Here is an 18,581-nt window from a genome sequence, read left to right as displayed (position 1 = left end):
TACTTTCATTAGAAAGCTTAGAACCATAGTTTTGTTGGTGTTCTAGAATAATAAGTTTCAAATTTATATAACACTTACTTTGTTCTCATGATGAAATACTTTGTTAGAATTCTTTTTGCTCGCTGAGCTAAAAAACTTTAAAACATCGAAATGGTGGTTAAAATTTCCTTTGTACTGTATGAAATTCTTTTTATTAACTGGTTCTATGACTGCAGGCAGATTTTATTTCACATTTATTTTGTAGGTTTAGCATGGCGATTATTTCATGAGTGACTAATTCATATTACATACTCCTAAGTTAGGTATCCAAAGTATGTGGGCAGTACTACTTTAAGGAATACACTCTTAATGATCAGAGTTGCTATTTGTTTCTTGTTGGTTTTAGATAGAATACTGGTTTGTATGGTGTTCTTTTGGCTCCTGCTGAAGAGCTGGAAGGCTGCAGCAGCAGCCTTTTAAAATGTGTGCAGCCTTGATGGCCTTCCATCCGAAGTGGCAAATCAGTCTCAAATCTGTAGTTAGTTCTAATGTCACTTTCTGGATATGTTCTGTCTCTGATAACATTATAGTACTTGTTTTTCAGGGTTAATTCATGCCTTTAAAATTTCTTTTGATAGTTAGCTGTCCTCTTTAAGATAAATGCATTGATTTCAAGAGCATGTGAATCTTTGAGTCTTTCCTTGTACTTGGAAAGTGCTCTCAGGGCAGTGTGCTGCAGATGCAGATGAGGGACTATTGAAAAATGGTTTGATTGAGGCACATCAGTGATTTTCCTGCTCCCCTTAAGCTCTTTCATTGTTTCACTGTTAAGCTTATGTCAAACAGAAAATCTTTTAAATACCACAGTAAGTGTGTGGCATAAACAAGTTTCTTATTTCTACGTCTTGTTTTACCCAATTTCTTTCTGTAATGAGGTTACTCATAAATTGACAGTATATCATTAGGATGAATGAAAATTGAAGAATTTATCTGAATTCATTCAATAGATTTCACCTTTATGATAGAAAAGTATTTTTTCTCAAAAGCTGGCAGATTAGTAGCTTCACTAAACAATAGCATTTACTGTTATGAGTGCAGTTTCAAAAATCTATGTGGGAAAATAAAACATCATGAGTGTGATAAGATTTATAAAGTATTATGATGGAACAAAAAGAAAACTAACTATGAAGTTGGAGCTTAGTGTCTACCAAAAATACATTAGGGTTGCAAGTGATGTTCATATTTTTCTGCCTGTCTAATGTTTTCCTGGTAATTAATACTTGTATCTCATGACACAACTCTTTGAAAGCACAGTGATTTTTATTAAAAGTAAAGAAAATCACATAGGTAGCTCAAACCCTTTTGTAGTCTAAGTAACCTGAAAGGTTGTGCTGAAAGAGTAGTACTTTGTGTTTGTTCATGTGAGACTTCAGCTTTCTTTACCTCCCAATGTAAGTTACAGATATCTGTCATTCTTTTGGCAATTTCTTTTTTTGTTGTTGGTTTTTTTTTTTTTGTTTTGTTTTTTTTTGGTAGTTGAGATCGTAAGAATATGAAAGATAAAAGCCTGTTAAGATGTGGTTATCTGTTTTTCTGCCTAGATATTAATGGATCATCAAAATCTGTCAGAACACGTCCTTTGTATGGTTTTGTATTTGATTGAACTGGGGTTGGAAAATTCTCCAGAACGAGAATCAGATGAAGAGGTGGTAAGATGTTTTATTTTAAAAACAAACAAACTCATTGAAAAGTTTTCATTGAAAAAGGTATTGTCTGGTGATTCAACATAGAAAAGTTATACATACTTATTACTATTTTGTAAATTAGTACTGGTAGCTTGTTGGGGAAAGAAAGACTTAAACCTAAAACTCAGATTCCTAGATTTTCAAATGAAACCATGATCAACATTGTCATTAGCAGTCATCTTTTTTTGTACAGGAATTGCCTTTTTTTTCATTTACCTGTGTAAAATTTGGGTTCTTTGTTGTGTTATGCTTAGATTTCACAGCTTATTAACCTGTTTCTTTTGCTTTTGTTAGATAGTAATGGTAACATGGTATATGTTTGTTTATCAGAGTTATGGTCTTCAAAGTAGACATCAGTCATTACAATTAAAGTTATATCATCTTTAGTACTTCTAGTACTTTTACCATAATGGTGATATCTTGTAGAGAGCTGAAAGTTTTTGCAGTACAGTGTAAGTTGTAGTAATCTGTGTAGCCTTTATGAGGAAATATATACAGTTTTATTTTTTTCTTCAGGAATCTACAGGTGGACAAGAGCGTTGCCATGACAGTTGGTTTCCAGGTAGTAACTTGGTTTCTAACATGCGACATTTCATTAATTATGTCCGAGTAAGAGTACCAGAAACGGCTCCGGAAGTGAAGAAAGAACCACCTGCAAGTACGAGTTCAGATGGTTTAGCTTCATCACAAGTAAGTGTATACAAATATTGTGTCTTTCCTGTTGGCTGATGGTTTTGTTTGGTTGGTTTTGGGGTGGGGGGAAGGGGCTAGTAAGATTTCTTACTATTTTTATAAATTTCTTAGGGTAATATTTTATATCAGATTTCAACTATCTCCTTCTAAATGTTACAGTTGATTAATCTTTTTTGTCCTCAATCTACCAGAGTTCAAGGCGGAAGAGCCTTCAGAGAGAGGTAGATCTGTGTGCAGTTTGTTCTCCTAAGCAATTAACTAGCAATATGGCTTTAATCATGCTCACCTTAACATTTAGTGACATCATCTAATTTTCCTCAGTTTCCTTTTAATTTATATTGCTTTTTTCATATTCTTGATTTGTAATCTTAGGTTATGGTCTTGTAGCAAAGAACAGTCCTTAAATTTTTAATACATGTTTTGAGATTAAAACTTTATATCAAATGTAGAACATCTTTATTAGCTTATTGCTTGAGCTTTGTGTTTAGGACTGTGTTTTTGTTGGTTTTTTTGGGGGGTTGTTTTTTTTTTGTTTGTTTGTCTTGCCAAGATACTACTAACATTTAATAACTTAGAGTAGTTTTAGCTTTCTCAAATTTAGGTTAGTTTAAACTTAATTTGAAAGTGCATTTGAAGCCAAGTAGTTTTGGCAGTTTTTTATTTGTTTTTTCCTTCTTCTTTTCTTTTGGTGAGGGGGGCAGGGGTGAACCAAAATGAATATTCAGGAAAAAATTTGCTATGCCATTTAGTATATGCAGTTTGTTTCCATGTTTCCTTAATTTGGGACTGACTGAGTGGTCTCATTCATTAGTATAACTGCACTTGTTGGTACCGGATAATGAACTCTGCTTGCAAATATGGATTTGTGTCTTCTGGATCTCAGCTAATTCAAACAGGATGGACCCTGCCTGTAGGGGTGTTTTGGGGTCACCTGCTTGGGATTGAGCTACATTGTGTGACAGTGCTCAGTAGACTTGTAGTAAAGAAATAGCTCAAAGATATGAAAATGACAGATATTCCTGAAAGATCAGAAAATGTTGTTTGGAGAACAGAATTCTAAGTTTAGCTAGAGCAAAGTTAGGTATGGACAAAATTTCTTCTTGTATTTGGCTTTTTATGCAGCTGCATGTATCAGGTTTGTATAAAAGTATGACATGCAGGGTTAATATTTTGGGTACCAAACTTGAATTTACAGTTTGGAAGAGAGAATCTTAAATAAAAGTTTTGTAGATTTCTTCCTAATTGAAAAGATTTCTATAGCTTTATAAATATATGTTGTTTATCCTTTATTTCTGAAAATTAAACATTGCAATTTGTTTTATTTCCACAAGAACTCGGGGACGGCTCAAGTGTTCAGTTTGGTTGCAGAACGTAGAAAAAAATTTCAGGAGATCATCAATCGGAACACCAGTGAAGCAAATCAAGTGGTTCGGCCCAAAGCATCAATGAAATGGTCAGCACCTGGTGCAACTCCACAGCTAACCACAGCCATTCTAGAAGTTAAAGAAAGTATGCTATCCTTGCTGATTAAATTACACCACAAACTCTCAGGAAAGCAAAACTCATATTATCCTCCATGGTTGGATGATGTGGATGTTTTAATCCACCCAGAAATTCCAAGATACTCTCATGGTGATGGAATGACAGCAGTAGAAAGAATTTTATTGAAAGCTGCTGTACAGAGCAGACTGAATAAACGTATAATAGAAGAGATATGCAGAAAGGTGACGCCTCCTGTACCACCAAAAAAAATTAGTTCTGCAGAGAAGAAAACATTGGATAAAGAAGAAAGGTAACATTAATAACACCGCAACAGGGTGGCAGAAGGGCAGTATGTGTTTTGCATCTACTGATTGATCTGGTTCTCAGTAGTGCTAGATTTATTTACAGAATGATGGGGATCAATGAGTCAAGTAACTTTCCTTACAGAAAAGGGTAAGGTTATTTCCTTCCCTTCAGAAAACATAATGTTTGCAATGATATATTAATATGAATGAAATACATTGAAAATGAATGTTTTGTCATTCTTTGTTTCTGAGTGACTATCTTCCTGTTCTCAAATCCATAAAGGCTTCTGGGGACCTGTGTTACATTTATTGACAATGTGATAACTAAAATGACTTGATCTCATAGGCTGCTATTGCTTTTACATGGCCAGGTTGTAATTTTTACTTTTTCCTAAATTTTTCAGTGAATCCAGTTTTCTACTAATGAAAATCAAGCAGACGTAGCATTCAGTGGTGATCCTCTTTATGGGTACTTTGATGTATAATGACAATTTTGGCCTTGCTTATACAAGCAGTTGTCACCATAGAAACCAAAATACAGAACTAGAGGAGAACTTGAGCTGCTTGCAGTATTTTTTCAGTTGCAGTGTCATACCCCCATGGGCCATCATGGAAAATTACTGAGCTGTACTGAATCTGTCAGAGTTTGTTTATGTCTTCTTATTAAAGGCCTCTATTTACAGTCACTCTGCTTTCAGCTGAGACGTATATTGAGAAATTCCCAGGGGGAAATAAATAAAAGCAGGCTTAGTGAATGCCCTGATATGATCCTCAAAATAATGAATCTTAGGATTGTTGTAAATAGAAGTTATTTTGAGAAACGGTAGCTCTGCAGTGTGACAGATAAATGGGCAGAGATGCTTGGATTTTTAAGGTGCCTTTAGGAAAACAGGTTAGAAGCTTTGACATACAGGGCACCTTAGGATAACAAGTTGCCTTAAATTTGCTGTTTTGAGCCCATACGTGTCTGTTCCTGCACTAGGCCAGTGAGTGTCAGGCAGTACTGTAGACTGAAGAGGATTCATATTAGATGTTGAGTGATGTTTGCAAATTCCTCATTGGTTATCCTAATCATCTCTATCTAGGTGGGGAAAAAAAATTGTTGTTAATGCTAACAAACAGAGTTTGTAGTTCTGATTGAGTTTCCCTACTTGCACTGGCTGTTGCTATGTAAAGCACTCACCATGTGTTCCATCTGGCGAGCAGCTATAGTGTGAATTTGGTTTGGTTTTTTTCCACTTGAACTCTCCAACTTACGTTATTTTGAACTCTTGTCAAACTGAAGGATTTCTTCCTCAGACTTAACGAAGAGGAAAATTGGTAAATATGCATGGTATAGTGGGTAAAGGAATAGTGATGGATGTGAATGGATAATGAAAACAGACATTGGTGAGCTCAGGAATTATGAGATTATAGGGAAATAACTGAATCAAAAGTGATACTTTAAGAGTGAAGTGTTTCTGTAACAAGTGCTTTCAAAATGAAGTCAAGAGTAAAAGCTGTTGGTGGCTGGTATCTTGGGTAGAGGTTGGTGAAAGGATGCTAATATGAGGAGTCTCAAATGGAGAAAGGTTATTCATAATCATTTCTCTTGTCATCAGGCCAGATATCAAAAACTTACCCTATTTGTAAGTTGATTGGTTGTTCATGAGCATTTGGATTTTTGTGATGCCAGGCATTTCACTCTGTTACTTTGACTGCGTATAGTAGAAAGATAACTTTCAAGAATAAGGTCCTGGGTGGTGGAAGTGTTTTCTTTCATTTTGCTTGTTTTTAGTGATAGCAAGGATCCTCCAGAAGTTTTTTAGGACAGAATTTAATGACTTCTTTTCGGAATTATGAGTTTTTGTTTGTTTATTCCTCAACAGAGTCTACTTTTAGAGCAATAAATTCTTTTTTATTTTTATTTTTATTTTTATTTTTTTATTTTTATTATTATTTTTTTTATTATTATTTATTTATTTATGAAGTTTGAAAGATATTTGAAGTGGTAGTTCTAATCTGCCTGACTTTTTTTTCCCCCACTCTATTTGACACACTCTTCCTTTCCATTTTTCCCCCTACTCTCCCTTTTTCTTTCACCCAGACGACAGAAGGCCAGGGAAAGGCAACAGAAATTGTTGGCTGAATTTGCCTCGAGGCAGAAGAGCTTCATGGAAACTGCCATGGATGTTGGTAAGTTTTTCTGTGATTAACTGCACTTATTATTATTATTTTATTTTTAATTTTGATGTTACAGTTTGAAAGAAGCATTCAGTGAACATGCATTTTCTGTTACCTTCTGTTTATATTCTGTGGCATCTGTACCGCTACATTGCCATTCAAGCTCGCCTGGATATAATTAAGTGAAATTTAGGAAGAGTTGTGTTAATGAACTAGCATGGAACAGAATCCACTGTGCTGTCTGTAGGTGTTTACAGGATAAATATGAAAAATAGGCAAGTACATCCTGAAATGTCTTGCTAAGGGCAGCACATAGAAATACTTGAGAATGTCCAGTGAGTCAAAAATGTGTTATTGAAGGCACAATAGACCACCTTGTCTGCTGGTATAGCTGCTTTTACATTTTTGTTTTGGGAGTGTTTGTCTTGCTGCGAAGCTGTGGTTTGCTTATTATCACGTGGAACTTCATACGAGAGATTTTGGAAACTGTGCTGTCCTTCAGGCCAAGCTCGCTAAGAACAAAAATAAATCCCTATGCCTCAGGCTAATAGTAGCCTTTAAAAAATGCAGTGATATTTGTAGCAATCCGTGTAAGTTTCATAAATATGAAATACAGTGATTCAAACCCGTGAAATTGTTTAATCAACTGTAACTTTGTGAAATATCTGTACACTGGTCTATTTCTGAGGTGGCTGATGTGATTTTGTGTTTCTTTCCTGTGATGTTGAGTCTCAGCAGGACCTCATTTTGTCCTTCAAGCTAATGCTCCTTAGCTACTTTATAAAAAGAAGTGCAGAGTTTTAATGCAAGGTGACATATATTTCCTAACACTCAATCTTCTGAACCCAGATAGAAAAATAAATTAAGTACTGATCTCTAGAGAATAGATGTGCTGGGTCAGTACAGATGATATTAGCATGCTAATGGTTGCTTTGATGCCCTGAGGGCCACTTTGGCGCACAGCGTATACAGCAGGAAATATGTTGACTGAAGTCAGAGGTCGTAAATTTTACATATCGTCTTTAGACACTTTTACACAACCCTTTGGGTTTTGGGATTTGGCTGGGTAGGGGAAAAGAGGGGAAATGAACTAAGGAAAGTGCAAAATGGAGGGGGGCGTGGGGGGCAAAATCAGGCAGCACTGTCTTCTGTGATGAGACTGAGGTTGTAGGAGGCTAATGGGTACTGGCTAGGAGGTGGGTAATGCTGAGATTTTGTAACTTTGGGTCTCTTGCTCCTATTGGCACAGAAACTAAACCAAGAACTAAAGAACTTTTTTTAAAACATGGGAACATTAGAGTGCTTGGCACCACCCTGGGTTTCTGTCACAGTATAAATATTTTTGTCCTTCAGTGATTTTTATCTTTTTTTGTATTTCTTCTGATTTTTGTATTAATTCACAGGGACAAAGAAAAGTTCTGAAACTCTAAAGCTGTGGGGTTTGTTACGACATAGGATGAACCTTGGGAGAACAGGGTGAATGGATGTCAGTGCCACATGCCATTATCGTGCATTTCCCATTTGATTCCCTTCATGTGCATTGCCGTCATTAGAACAAGTGTGGGCACAATGAATTGGATTAAAACTCTGTCTCTTCAGAGGGTTTAAGCTATGAGCATCCTTGGTTGCTTTCCAAAGCATGATTAACATAAAATACACTCGCTGTCTCGCATGGCTGCTGCCCAGCTGGCAGGCTCAGGCCTTGCCCTGGTGGTGTGCTGGCCCTCCTCTCTCTCCCATCATGGATATCTGCCTCCTGAATCTTCAGAGGGGTGCTGAGCTGTCCTGGTTTGGCTGCTAGCAGCTTATGCTAAAATGGTCCTGGTTTGGCTGCAGGCTTCTGCAAAAATGGTTTGAAAGATGGTGGGGTAACACCCCCAAATGTGTGGCTTTGCAAAATAGCTGTTAGAGTATTCCTTCAGCGCTTAGTAAGGTGGCATTGTTCTGGGACATAACATACAAGTGCTGTATTCGTGGGAATACCTTCTCAGTGTTGGGGAAAAAATGGTGAGGGTTTGAGCTTCAGTGGAAGCAAAAGGAGGAGGTGCTGATTATTCTTCACCTCTCAGTGGCACCTGGTACAATCAAGGTAGTAATGGTGGTACTAGTTTTGTTTCAAAGCTAAACTAGAAGGAATTTAGTCATATTGCATTCAAAGTTCAAATATAAATATACAAGGACACTTAATAGAGTAATTGTTTTATTAAGCAGTCTAGAATTGCATTCTAGGAGCTTGGAGATTTTTAAATTAGATTTATTGTTTTTATTCTGGGCTTTCTATATCTAATGGATAAAATAGCACTGCACCTTTGCTTTCTTTCATTATCTATCAAGGAAACTGCTTGATCAGGAAGTCCTCCATGGTGCTAGAAATGTAGTTTCCATGGAATTCTTTTGTTTGCTGGAGTGGCCTAGCGCTGGGTCTGAGCAGCTGGAAGGAAACGTGCGTTTGGACACTGAGTTGTGAAATTAAATTGACCTGATTTTTGATGTGCCTGTTGCATGTAGGAAATAGAAGTGTAGATCATGCATACTGAATTGGTTTAAAATTTCTTTTATTTTTGATGGTCTGTATTTCTTCAGGTTTAAAATGATGAATGGAACTTATGAATGAATGGGTTGTTATCAGTAAAATGTCAGCTTGTTTTAAGGGCTTCTCAATTGTTCAAAATCAGATTGTAGGAAAAGAATACAGTGTGGCACTTAGTAAAATATTGTATATATCTGTATTATATGTTTCATTTATGACGTTTTAGGAAAAGATAAAAAATAAAAGGCGGCATTTCTAGGGTCATTTTCATGTCATGTAACTCTGACATACAGGTATGTGTGAGTTTGCTTTACACAATCATGAGGTGATGTTAAATGTGAAAAATAGCTTTGATGTTTCCTTTCTCCTGTGTTTCAGTTGCTGATAGCTTTTCTGGTTGTTTGGACTTGAGCAACAAAAAATGCTTCAGTTGATGTTCTGCTTTTTTTGTTCAGTGTCATTTGACTGCCACTAGATGGTGATAGATGTGTGTACAATGTTAACAGCTGTAGGTCAAGGAAGATTGCAGTTCATTTTCATTCATATGGCCCTCAATAACTGAGAAATCCAAACATGCTAAAACAGTGTAATTTTGTTGCTGCCCTGTGAATGAGAACATTGGAGTCTTTCATAGCAAAAAAAGAAAAAAGAAAAAAAAAAAAAAGATGCTTGCCTTTTCTACCGTGGGTTTTCAGAAGAGAGCATTCCTAAAAGCTGTTCTGCATGAGAACTGTTGATAGACTGAAGGTTTCTGGGTTCTTTGTCCAGCACCTTGGCCTGTTTAGGGAGATGGAGCACATGGCTGAAGGTTAGCAGGAACTGTTCTTCTTTGGGAGGCTTACAGGGCAAGAACAGAAGGCATGTACCCTCATATTCTAGATCAAGAGTCTTGATAGCATGTGTTTCCTGAGCAGTAAGGAGAGTATCATTTAGTCCTAACGTGCTTTTCTTCCTAACAAAAAAAATAATGCTTGGTGTTATTTCTGTATGTTTTCAGTGGAATCCAACTCAAGCAGATTTGGGCACATCCTATTTGTATGCAGTCTGCAGAAATGACTTTTGTGCTTTTCTCTGGCAATGCATGACATTTCACTCGAACTAAGCTTAAGAAATTAGGAACGTGTGAGAACTGTTAAGAATTTTCATTGTGTATTCAAATAAAAGCTACCTCCACTTAACGTTGGTTGCATAATCCAATGGAATGCAGCAAGACCTGTGGTAACTGACCCTGCTTTGATTGGGGCAGTTGAACTAGAGGACCCTGAGAGGTCTGTGCCAAACTTGGCCCTTCTGTGATATTAAACCAGCTATACAAATGTCATAAAATTCCTTCTGTTTTGGTTAACGGTGCCCCATCATCCATCACCATTGTTTGTCATGTGTGCTAAGTTCCATCACTTGGGATTGCTCTGAAGCTGATCTTTAGCCTTGTATTTTTGTCTGTGCCCTTAGGAGAAATTACAGTGTAGATCACTGGAAAAACACATGAGTTTTAGATAGCAAATCTTAAAATATCCAATATCTGATACAGTATAACAACATATTGCTTTGTTAATGCATCCCAAATTTTTGAAGACTGTCCAGGTTTCATTTAAAAAGATAATTTTATTGTGTTTTATTCTGACAATAATTAGAAGGAAATAGTTACAAGGATTTCTAGCTTCAGCAGAGATTCAGCAGAGAAGTATTTAATTTCACTGGAAATAGTTTTGAATATGGGAAAATGTATACTTGGCTCTGTGTAGGTCTTTTTCTACTTGAAAGAACAAGGTTTGTTTCAAGTAACCTTCAATATTTTTGTTCTAGATTTAACTAAGGTAATCTTTTTGGTATGTTCTTCACTACATCAGTGCAAGTGCAATTGGATATTTTTCCCTTGGTTTTCTTATCCCTTTTTAGAGTCACCAGATGCTGACATTGCCATGGAGATAGCTACATCAGAACAGCATGTTTCTGAGGCAATATATGATTGTGTTATTTGTGGACAAAGTGGGCCTTCTACTGAAGACAGACCTACAGGGCTAGTTGTGCTATTGCAAGCATCTTCAGGTATGAACATTTGACTTATTAGACAAGCAGTGTTTCTGCAGATTTTGTAATGAATGCATAAATATTGTTGAATATCATGACATGTGGAAAGGCAGTTATGTTTGGAAGAGTTGAACAGTTTTAATTCCTTTGTAATTTCTACAAACCCAGCAGTATATATAGAAAATAAGTTGTAGAAGAAAGAGAAAATAGCTGTGTGTGTATACACAATTCTGGTGCAAGAGCACTGCTTTCAATACTTAGTTTTTTAGTAATTTTTTTTACTGTCTTATTTTGACAGAACACATTGTAGCTGTAAGCTGGAATATTCCTGCTTGTTTCTTCATGTATTGTTATTCATTACATTCTTTATTGCTTTTATTCTGCATACAGTGTTGGGTCAGTGCCGCAATAGCACTGAGCCAAAGAAACTGCCAACTACTGAGGAGGAGCAGATATACCCTTGGGATACCTGTGCAGCACTGCATGATGTGAGGCTTACAACTTTACAACGATACTTTAAAGATGTAAGTATTTCACTTGACTGAAACTACCAATTAAGAAATGAGTTGTGTGAAAAGTGAAAATACACGATTTTTCCTTGTAGCTTCGTTTATACACGTAGTGAACACTTCTTAGCAATAGTTCGTGTTTACATTTGATAGGGTCCTTTTTTTCATGATGCCTAGTTTTCCCCTAGCTATGTTTTTGGCATGGGCAACTACCATATCTACAAATATGTATTTATTAAATATCCCAGCAGTTACTGTCTAGAAAAGAATATTTTACATTTTATTGTGACCACATAATTGAGATGTGTTTTTGCTGTCTTAAGTATTCTTTTCAAAACACCAGCTTTCTTGTGGCCATTCTGTGAACCCAGTTGATAATAAGTAGTTCAGCAGAAGAGAGAAAATGGAAAGAGCTGTTTTGACTGTTAAAGGCTTTCTGAACCACCATAGAGAAAGTGAAGATGAGTGAATGGAAAGGAGGGGCCAGCAGAAGAAAATCCTGTTCTTCTGTATCCTGAATGTTGGACAAAATTACTGAAGTTCAGATGTGCATTCATTGATACGTTATTGTCTGTTTTGAAGTCTATCAGCTGTTCCAAAGAGAGTTCTACTTTGCTTCATGAAGCAAAAAGCCATACATTACAATTTCTCATACTTAATTTTGGGAGCCAATTCTTGTTACTTAACTGGACTTGTTCACTGTTAGACCTTTGTGGAAGTGCTGACTGTTACTTTCCTTGTTACTGTATAAAACAGCTGTGTAAGACAATATCATTCATTTCTGAGATTTCATTCTGGAGGAGGAGATGTATCCTATGATGTGCTAGCTCTTGGGCATGTCAAACCAAATAACCAGCATTTTGAAGCTTAGATACTGGCTTTAAAGAGGAAAAAAAAAATGCATTTTTTTAGGCGTGTTAGCAGCTTTCTCATAGTCTGTGATCCACACATAAATGAAACATGACAATTTTTCCTTTTCGTGTTGGTAGCATTAGTGTTTCTATAAGTCTGTCCTTCAGTTAATCATGGATATTTCCCTTGAAAGAAAGACGTGAAGTAGCACACTTTGTGTAACATCTCTGTTTCTCATGCTGAGAAAGATTGTCAAGCTTCTCTGTGTCAGTAGTGCACACCTGTTTATTTCACATTGTTAATGTAAATTACTTCCTACTGCAGTAATCATAATTATTGAATTAATAATATAGCCTTATTTTTATATTTGCCTACTGCAAAGGGAAGACATTCCAGGCAAACTGTTATGCAGAAGTTTCATTTCACTGAAGTGTGTTTTTCCACTTCTGTGCAGTGATGTTACCAACAGACTAGTCTAAAACACGCTTTAATGCAGTGAGCAAATGTATCCTGCTTTCAAAAACTTCAGTCATTTAAATTATTTGAATTAAGTTATTTCTGATTTCAAGTTTCTAGGTCAGTACAGTGCTAAAATATGCCTCTGTGTGAAAGAACTAATCCTTAAATTACTTTTGGCATAAAAATGGAAACATCTGATAGTGTCTTGAGTGGCTTGTTCAGCTGAGCTAAGCTTTAAAAGTCCTTTGTTTATCAACTGTGTCCTTCCCAGTGAGTGTCACTTTCCTCTATCAACAGACTTCAGGAGGCAAGAACATTTTGGTCAGATAGGAACAATTTTAGTTATGAAACATGTTATAGTTTATTCTACTTACAAAGGGAAATAATAGGAAAAAGCTGTATTCTATATACAGACTAGGTAATTTCATTTAGGATCAGGCAATCCAGGTTTCACTAATGTTGAAGTGTCTGCTGTTTCCTACTAAGTATGAATCTTAGAAATGGGAAAAGGCACAGTAGACTTTAAGTTGTCTAAATGTGTCCTTACATAAACTAATGCCACCAAGCAGCCTCATTAATTCCCTGTGATGATGCTTGCCCTGCTTGCAGCATGTGTCCTGTGGGGCTTTATCTGGGTATGTCTGATGGCTATGCCTTGCTCATAGTACTGTCTGCCTACTAGCAGACAGTATGAGCTCATATACTGGAAAAATGATGCTAGGAGATGGTAGGACATCCTTAGAAAACACGCGTTGGTTATTTGTTGTATGTGATTTTCTATTATATATTAAAGAACATTTTAGGGTGAGCCTGTGCTTTGAATTGTTTTGCAATACCAGTAGCTGTAAATCTTTTTCTGTTGTTTAAATGTGTAATTAGAATGTGAATTTCAGTCTGTCAATGAAATTACTTATTGGGAAATCAGAGATTATAGATACAGTCAACCTAATTATTGACTATAATTAAAGTCTGCAAGCATATTTTCAAGAATTCCTTATTGTAAGTTTGCCAATGGTGACTGTTTTTTCAGTTCATTACTTTTTTTAGAGCTTCCAATTGTTAAGTTGGAAATGTGGGCTGTTAAGTGCAATATTTGAGTAAGGTCCATGTTTTCAAAACATTTCTAGTATAAAAATTAATTCGCTGAAGTGAGTAATTATGATGTATTTATTATTGACTGTGTTACTCAGTAACTCATTTTTAAAAAGAGGACACTGAATTTTAATAACAGGTTGGTGTTTAATTATATAACTGATTTAGTTATTAAATCTGTAATATAAAAAAACTAAATAAAATGCTAGGAAAAGCTAAGCTTGTATTGTTGGAATAGATGATATAAGTGTAGAGCTGTTCTCATACTGCAAGACATTTTGTGTAGAGATCATTGTCTTAAGTGGTAAGAACTATAGACATTTAACTGAAGCAGTGAGCTCTGTTGGAAAGAATACCATAATGGCAGATAAGTAAGTTGCTAGTATAAGTCAATACCTTATAAAAATATATATTTTTTTATTTCCATAATATGTATCTTTTAAATTATATGGGTTTTTATTTGCATGCAATGTTGTTTTTTAATCGTAAAATATGCTGTGTTTGATACCTTTTATAGCCTTTATATCTGTTTATTTCATTTATTTATTTATTCATTTAGAGTTCCTGCTTGCAAGCAGTGTCGATAGGCTGGGAGGGAGGTGTTTATGTACAAACCTGTGGTCACACTTTGCACATTGATTGTCATAAATCTTACATGGAGTCTTTACGGGTAAGTAAAACTGCAGATTGTCTTTTTCGCTTGGATCTGTACAGTTCTCAATACATTCAGTTGGATTTATGCTGTCTGATTTGGAGAAAAACAATGTGGTACTTAAGTTTTGCATCAATGGACAAATTGTTTTTATTACCATACCAAACCATAGATTCTTTATTACACCTTGAAGTTACTAACAAAAGTACTTTATTTTATAACTTATTTAGATATAACAGGAAAAAATAGTTGATGAAAGTAACATTGTCATTAAAAAGTGAAATCCATTGTGTTTCTTTTTTTCTGGCATGCATGTTCACTTAGTGCAATCCTCACGTTTTCTCTCTTTTCTGTTGAATAGATTTTTATTTTGCTATTTAATGTGTAGTAGAAATTACCCAGGAATTCTAGAAAAAAGATGTGTTTCAAAAGCATGGATTTAGTTTATGTCAAAACTGAATTTTCATATCAGAGAAGTTAGGTTTTTACCTCACATTATACATATCATTTATATGCATGGAGGAATGAGATAAAACAGCTTAACTCTTAGAATTATTTTTTTTTCTCTCATTGAATGCCAGTAGGAAATTACCCCTATTTGTATGGCATTAAAATATTTTGTTTGTCAAACCTCAGAAGCTGTTGTTTGGAACAGGCATCCATATTTTTATATGGTCTGAGAAAATGGGATGGTTTTTCTATTAATGTTAGTGGCCTATTTGTGGCCCAGTTGTAGATCTTAGTGGCACTCTAGAATGCTACTAAAAGCAGAGCAGTGGTAGGACATCATCAGTTTAAGCAATTATTTATTTCTTTATTATCTAGTGCAATAAAATAAAGCCAATATATTTTGTTTTATAAACAACACTTTAAGTTGTTGTTTTTTTTTTTCCAACATGGAACTGTTTTTTTATTGAAATTAATTTCTGTGGTAAGTCCTTAGTTTTATTTTGTCCATAGCTTTTCTCAAAATAGAAAGAAACAAAAGTTTATGACAGTGTTCTGTAGTTAACAATCAGCATTGGTCATCATGTGAAATACAACTTTTGAGGAGCTGGAGCCTGAGCCACCTTTGGATTCAATGAATTGTTCTTTCCCATTTAACTCTAAAGATATGTCTGGGGTAATTGTGTCTTCAAGGTAATTAAGTAAAATTTGAACTTTCACTGTAGGATCTCATTTCACAGAATTTTAGAAAAGTAACATTTTTCATCATATAGATGCTGAATTTCCTTTCCTGGTAGCTTCTTACCTCAACACCAAATAAAATTTTACTGCATCTCTTTCTATTGTTCGAGATTTATAGATTAGTTAAGTGAACTTTTGCCTTAGTCTCTATCACTGCTAACTGGATTAGAGCATAATAATTTTGATGATTTGTTGATCAACATCCAGAAAAGTATATGTAAGTTTACCAGAGTGCCTTGGCATTGGGGCCAATTGATTGATATTTAAGTTGTAGTTGGACTTGATCTAGCAGTTCACTTCTGCTTTTTTTTTTTTTTTTTTTGTCATGCTGCTCTCCAGTGACTACAAAGTTTCTTGGTCTGCATCTACTCAAACATATTTAAGTACTTGATGGAGTGAGAATAGTTCTTTCTTTGCAGTTTTTGGTTCAAGTCCTTATTAATCAATACAGCCAGAGCTACAAAGTCCTGTCTTGAGCAAATTTCAGCTACATCTTCTTTATTTTCTTTTAGAATGACCAAGTCCTCCAGGGTTTCTCAGTCGACAAAGGAGAATTTACTTGTCCTCTCTGTAGGCAGTTCGCTAACAGCGTTCTTCCTTGTTATCCTGGAAACAATGTGGAAAGAAGCCTTTGGCAAAGTCATAGTAACAAGTGCATGCAAGAGCTTGTACAGGAAGTGGAAGATCTTCAAGAACAGCTGGGAACTTTCCCAGTAAGCATCAGTGTAAGGCAGAAAGATCCTTGTTAATTTGCCTCTACGTATCAGTTTTTACCTTAGATTGTGTTTGTGACCTTTTAGAAATGCAACAACGTGAGAAGCTTCATTTTCTATTGACATGGAAGATAACATTATTTCACTGTTTAATCAAAGTGTTTCAAACACTTGCAGCATTTATTGGATTGCCTGCTAGAATAGGCCATAAAAGAAAAGCAAAAATGTGATTTGTAATTTTTTTATGGATTACATTTTCACTTATCTCTATAGTAATTTACATGGAACTGAGTCATATAATATTTAATTCATTTATCATTTCTTTACAATATAAAAATATCAATATCCTTCTGACTGGAAGCTGTTAAGAGTGTCTGTTAAGAACAATTTAAGATATGGATTATTTGTTGTACTTGGAATGTAGTTTACCAGATGTTTGCATATTATAAAGCTTCATAGGCTTTTTTTTTTTCTTTTTTTAAGTCTTCCAGTCTTGATGGAGACGTGTTACTTTCATGTCCTTGTGCAATGCAGATACTGTTAGAAATAATGCAATTTGAAGAATCTCACTGCTTGCACTGTCTTCAGAGAGTCAAAAAAAAAAAAACAACAAAAACAACCCTGTAATGTTCTGTGAGACAGAATGTTGTCTTTTAATTCCTGTTATTTTGTAACTGCGAATGTATTCATATAAGCATGAAAGTCCTAAACTTCATGATCAGCTGTTGGACTTCTTTGGGTAAAACTAAGTAAATTTTTGTTTCCTTGTTCATAGTCTGAAACAAACCTCAGTAAAGAAATGGAATCTGTAATGAAAGACATAAAAAGTACCACACAGAAGAAGTATACAGATTACAGCAAGAGTCCTGGATCCCCTGACAATGACTTTCTGTTTATGTATTCAGTAGCCCGGTGAGTATGGTTTTGTTTTTTTTTATTTTGTGTTCATCACTAATGGTGTCACCAAACAAGTTTTCTTCCTGCGTGTAAGTAAATTTTAACAAGTATAGCACTCTCTCCTCAAAGCACATTGTGAACACTTAGTAGATCAAGATTTTGTTTTCTGATTTTCATATGCCGACATGCAAGGTGGAATGATGCATCTCTGTTCATTTTTTGTATATGCAGCAGAGGCACAAAACATGGAGAGCATCTTGTCTGCTGCTCATCTCATTTGTTTTTTTTTATTGAGGATTTGCTCCTGTTTTTTTGTTAAATTTATTTTCTTCCCTTCTAAACTATTAAATCTTCTTTGCTGTTATTCAGAGATTATTTCTGTATCACTGCTGTATAGATGCTTTTTAAATCATGAGGCAATTTTAATCACTCCATCAGACATTAGTTTTCTTTACTTAATTGGAGATTGCAGAAGGAGCCTTTCCTACATCAGCAGTTGGAGTCCTTTTTGTGTGATTAACATTTTTTTCTAGAAAGTTTCAAAACTACCAGTGTTTTTCAGGGCTATGTGATACCACACACATTGCTGTCAGTATCACAGCCAGGAGAGCCAAGAGGTGGAAATGGTTCCCACTCTGGCTGTGTTGTTAATGTTAAGATGCGCTGAACAGTTAAACATTTTGGACTTATTATAATAAAAGGCTTTCTTAGAAGATGATGCTGAAATCAACCAAATAATTTTCTAGACCCTGACTTCCCTCCTTCCTGCGGTGAAGCTGCTGACTGCAGAGAATATGCAAGAATGCATGTGATATAATCCAGTAGTATTTTTTTTATTTTTTTTTAAGTTCTTTGTACTCTTCCTGATACAAGGTAAAAAAACAGGCAGTATCTGCACACCTCTTGTTTCCTTGTTTCATTCATGAAAGCCCACAGAGTTGTGAAGGTGAGCTATTTTTTTCATTGGCTGTCTGCACAACCAAGCAAAATCTGTCTTCTGTTTTTTTTCTTTTTTTTTTCTTTCTATGGGTAAGAAGGTAAAGCTGCTGTTCTGCAAAATTCTTTACTCCAGTGCAGTATGCGAAGATTATTTTAGATAGAGGAAACTGACACTTGTATAAATTTTTATCCTTCTGTTTTCTTCATGTTGAGGGAGCTAAGGTGGGATAGTGGAACGTGGATGTCTCTGCAATACCCTTTGTTATCAGATACCAGATATCTATGACTGATAGCAGATATCAGTTTTTCTTCTTTGGGAGACTAGACAGTGAGAGCTCTGTATCTTTTCAGT

At 35.4% G+C, this 18,581-nt stretch overlaps 1 protein-coding gene across 2 annotated transcripts in view; it reads left to right on the top strand.

The window, feature by feature from the left end:
- Positions 1 to 18,581, top strand: part of UBR3 (ubiquitin protein ligase E3 component n-recognin 3) — a 91,002-nt gene that overhangs the window by 39,757 nt on the left and 32,664 nt on the right. Inside the window, exons 21-30 of one of the 2 annotated variants that reach the window (XM_072341909.1) lie at positions 1,581 to 1,685; positions 2,241 to 2,414; positions 2,609 to 2,638; positions 3,749 to 4,209; positions 6,291 to 6,379; positions 10,797 to 10,946; positions 11,319 to 11,452; positions 14,400 to 14,510; positions 16,193 to 16,405; positions 17,169 to 17,305. In XM_072341909.1, coding sequence (XP_072198010.1) covers positions 1,581 to 1,685; positions 2,241 to 2,414; positions 2,609 to 2,638; positions 3,749 to 4,209; positions 6,291 to 6,379; positions 10,797 to 10,946; positions 11,319 to 11,452; positions 14,400 to 14,510; positions 16,193 to 16,405; positions 17,169 to 17,305 — 1,604 coding nt within the window. Of the gene's footprint in view, positions 1 to 1,580; positions 1,689 to 2,240; positions 2,415 to 2,608; positions 2,639 to 3,748; positions 4,210 to 6,290; positions 6,380 to 10,796; positions 10,947 to 11,318; positions 11,453 to 14,399; positions 14,511 to 16,192; positions 16,406 to 17,168; positions 17,306 to 18,581 lie in introns of both variants that reach the window. The other variant, XM_072341907.1, reaches the window with a different exon arrangement.

This window comes from Excalfactoria chinensis, chromosome 7, assembly GCF_039878825.1.
Source record: "Excalfactoria chinensis isolate bCotChi1 chromosome 7, bCotChi1.hap2, whole genome shotgun sequence".
NCBI lineage: Eukaryota > Metazoa > Chordata > Aves > Galliformes > Phasianidae > Excalfactoria > Excalfactoria chinensis.
Note: the sequence above shows the minus strand (reverse complement) of the source record. Positions and strands in the feature narration are given on the sequence as shown.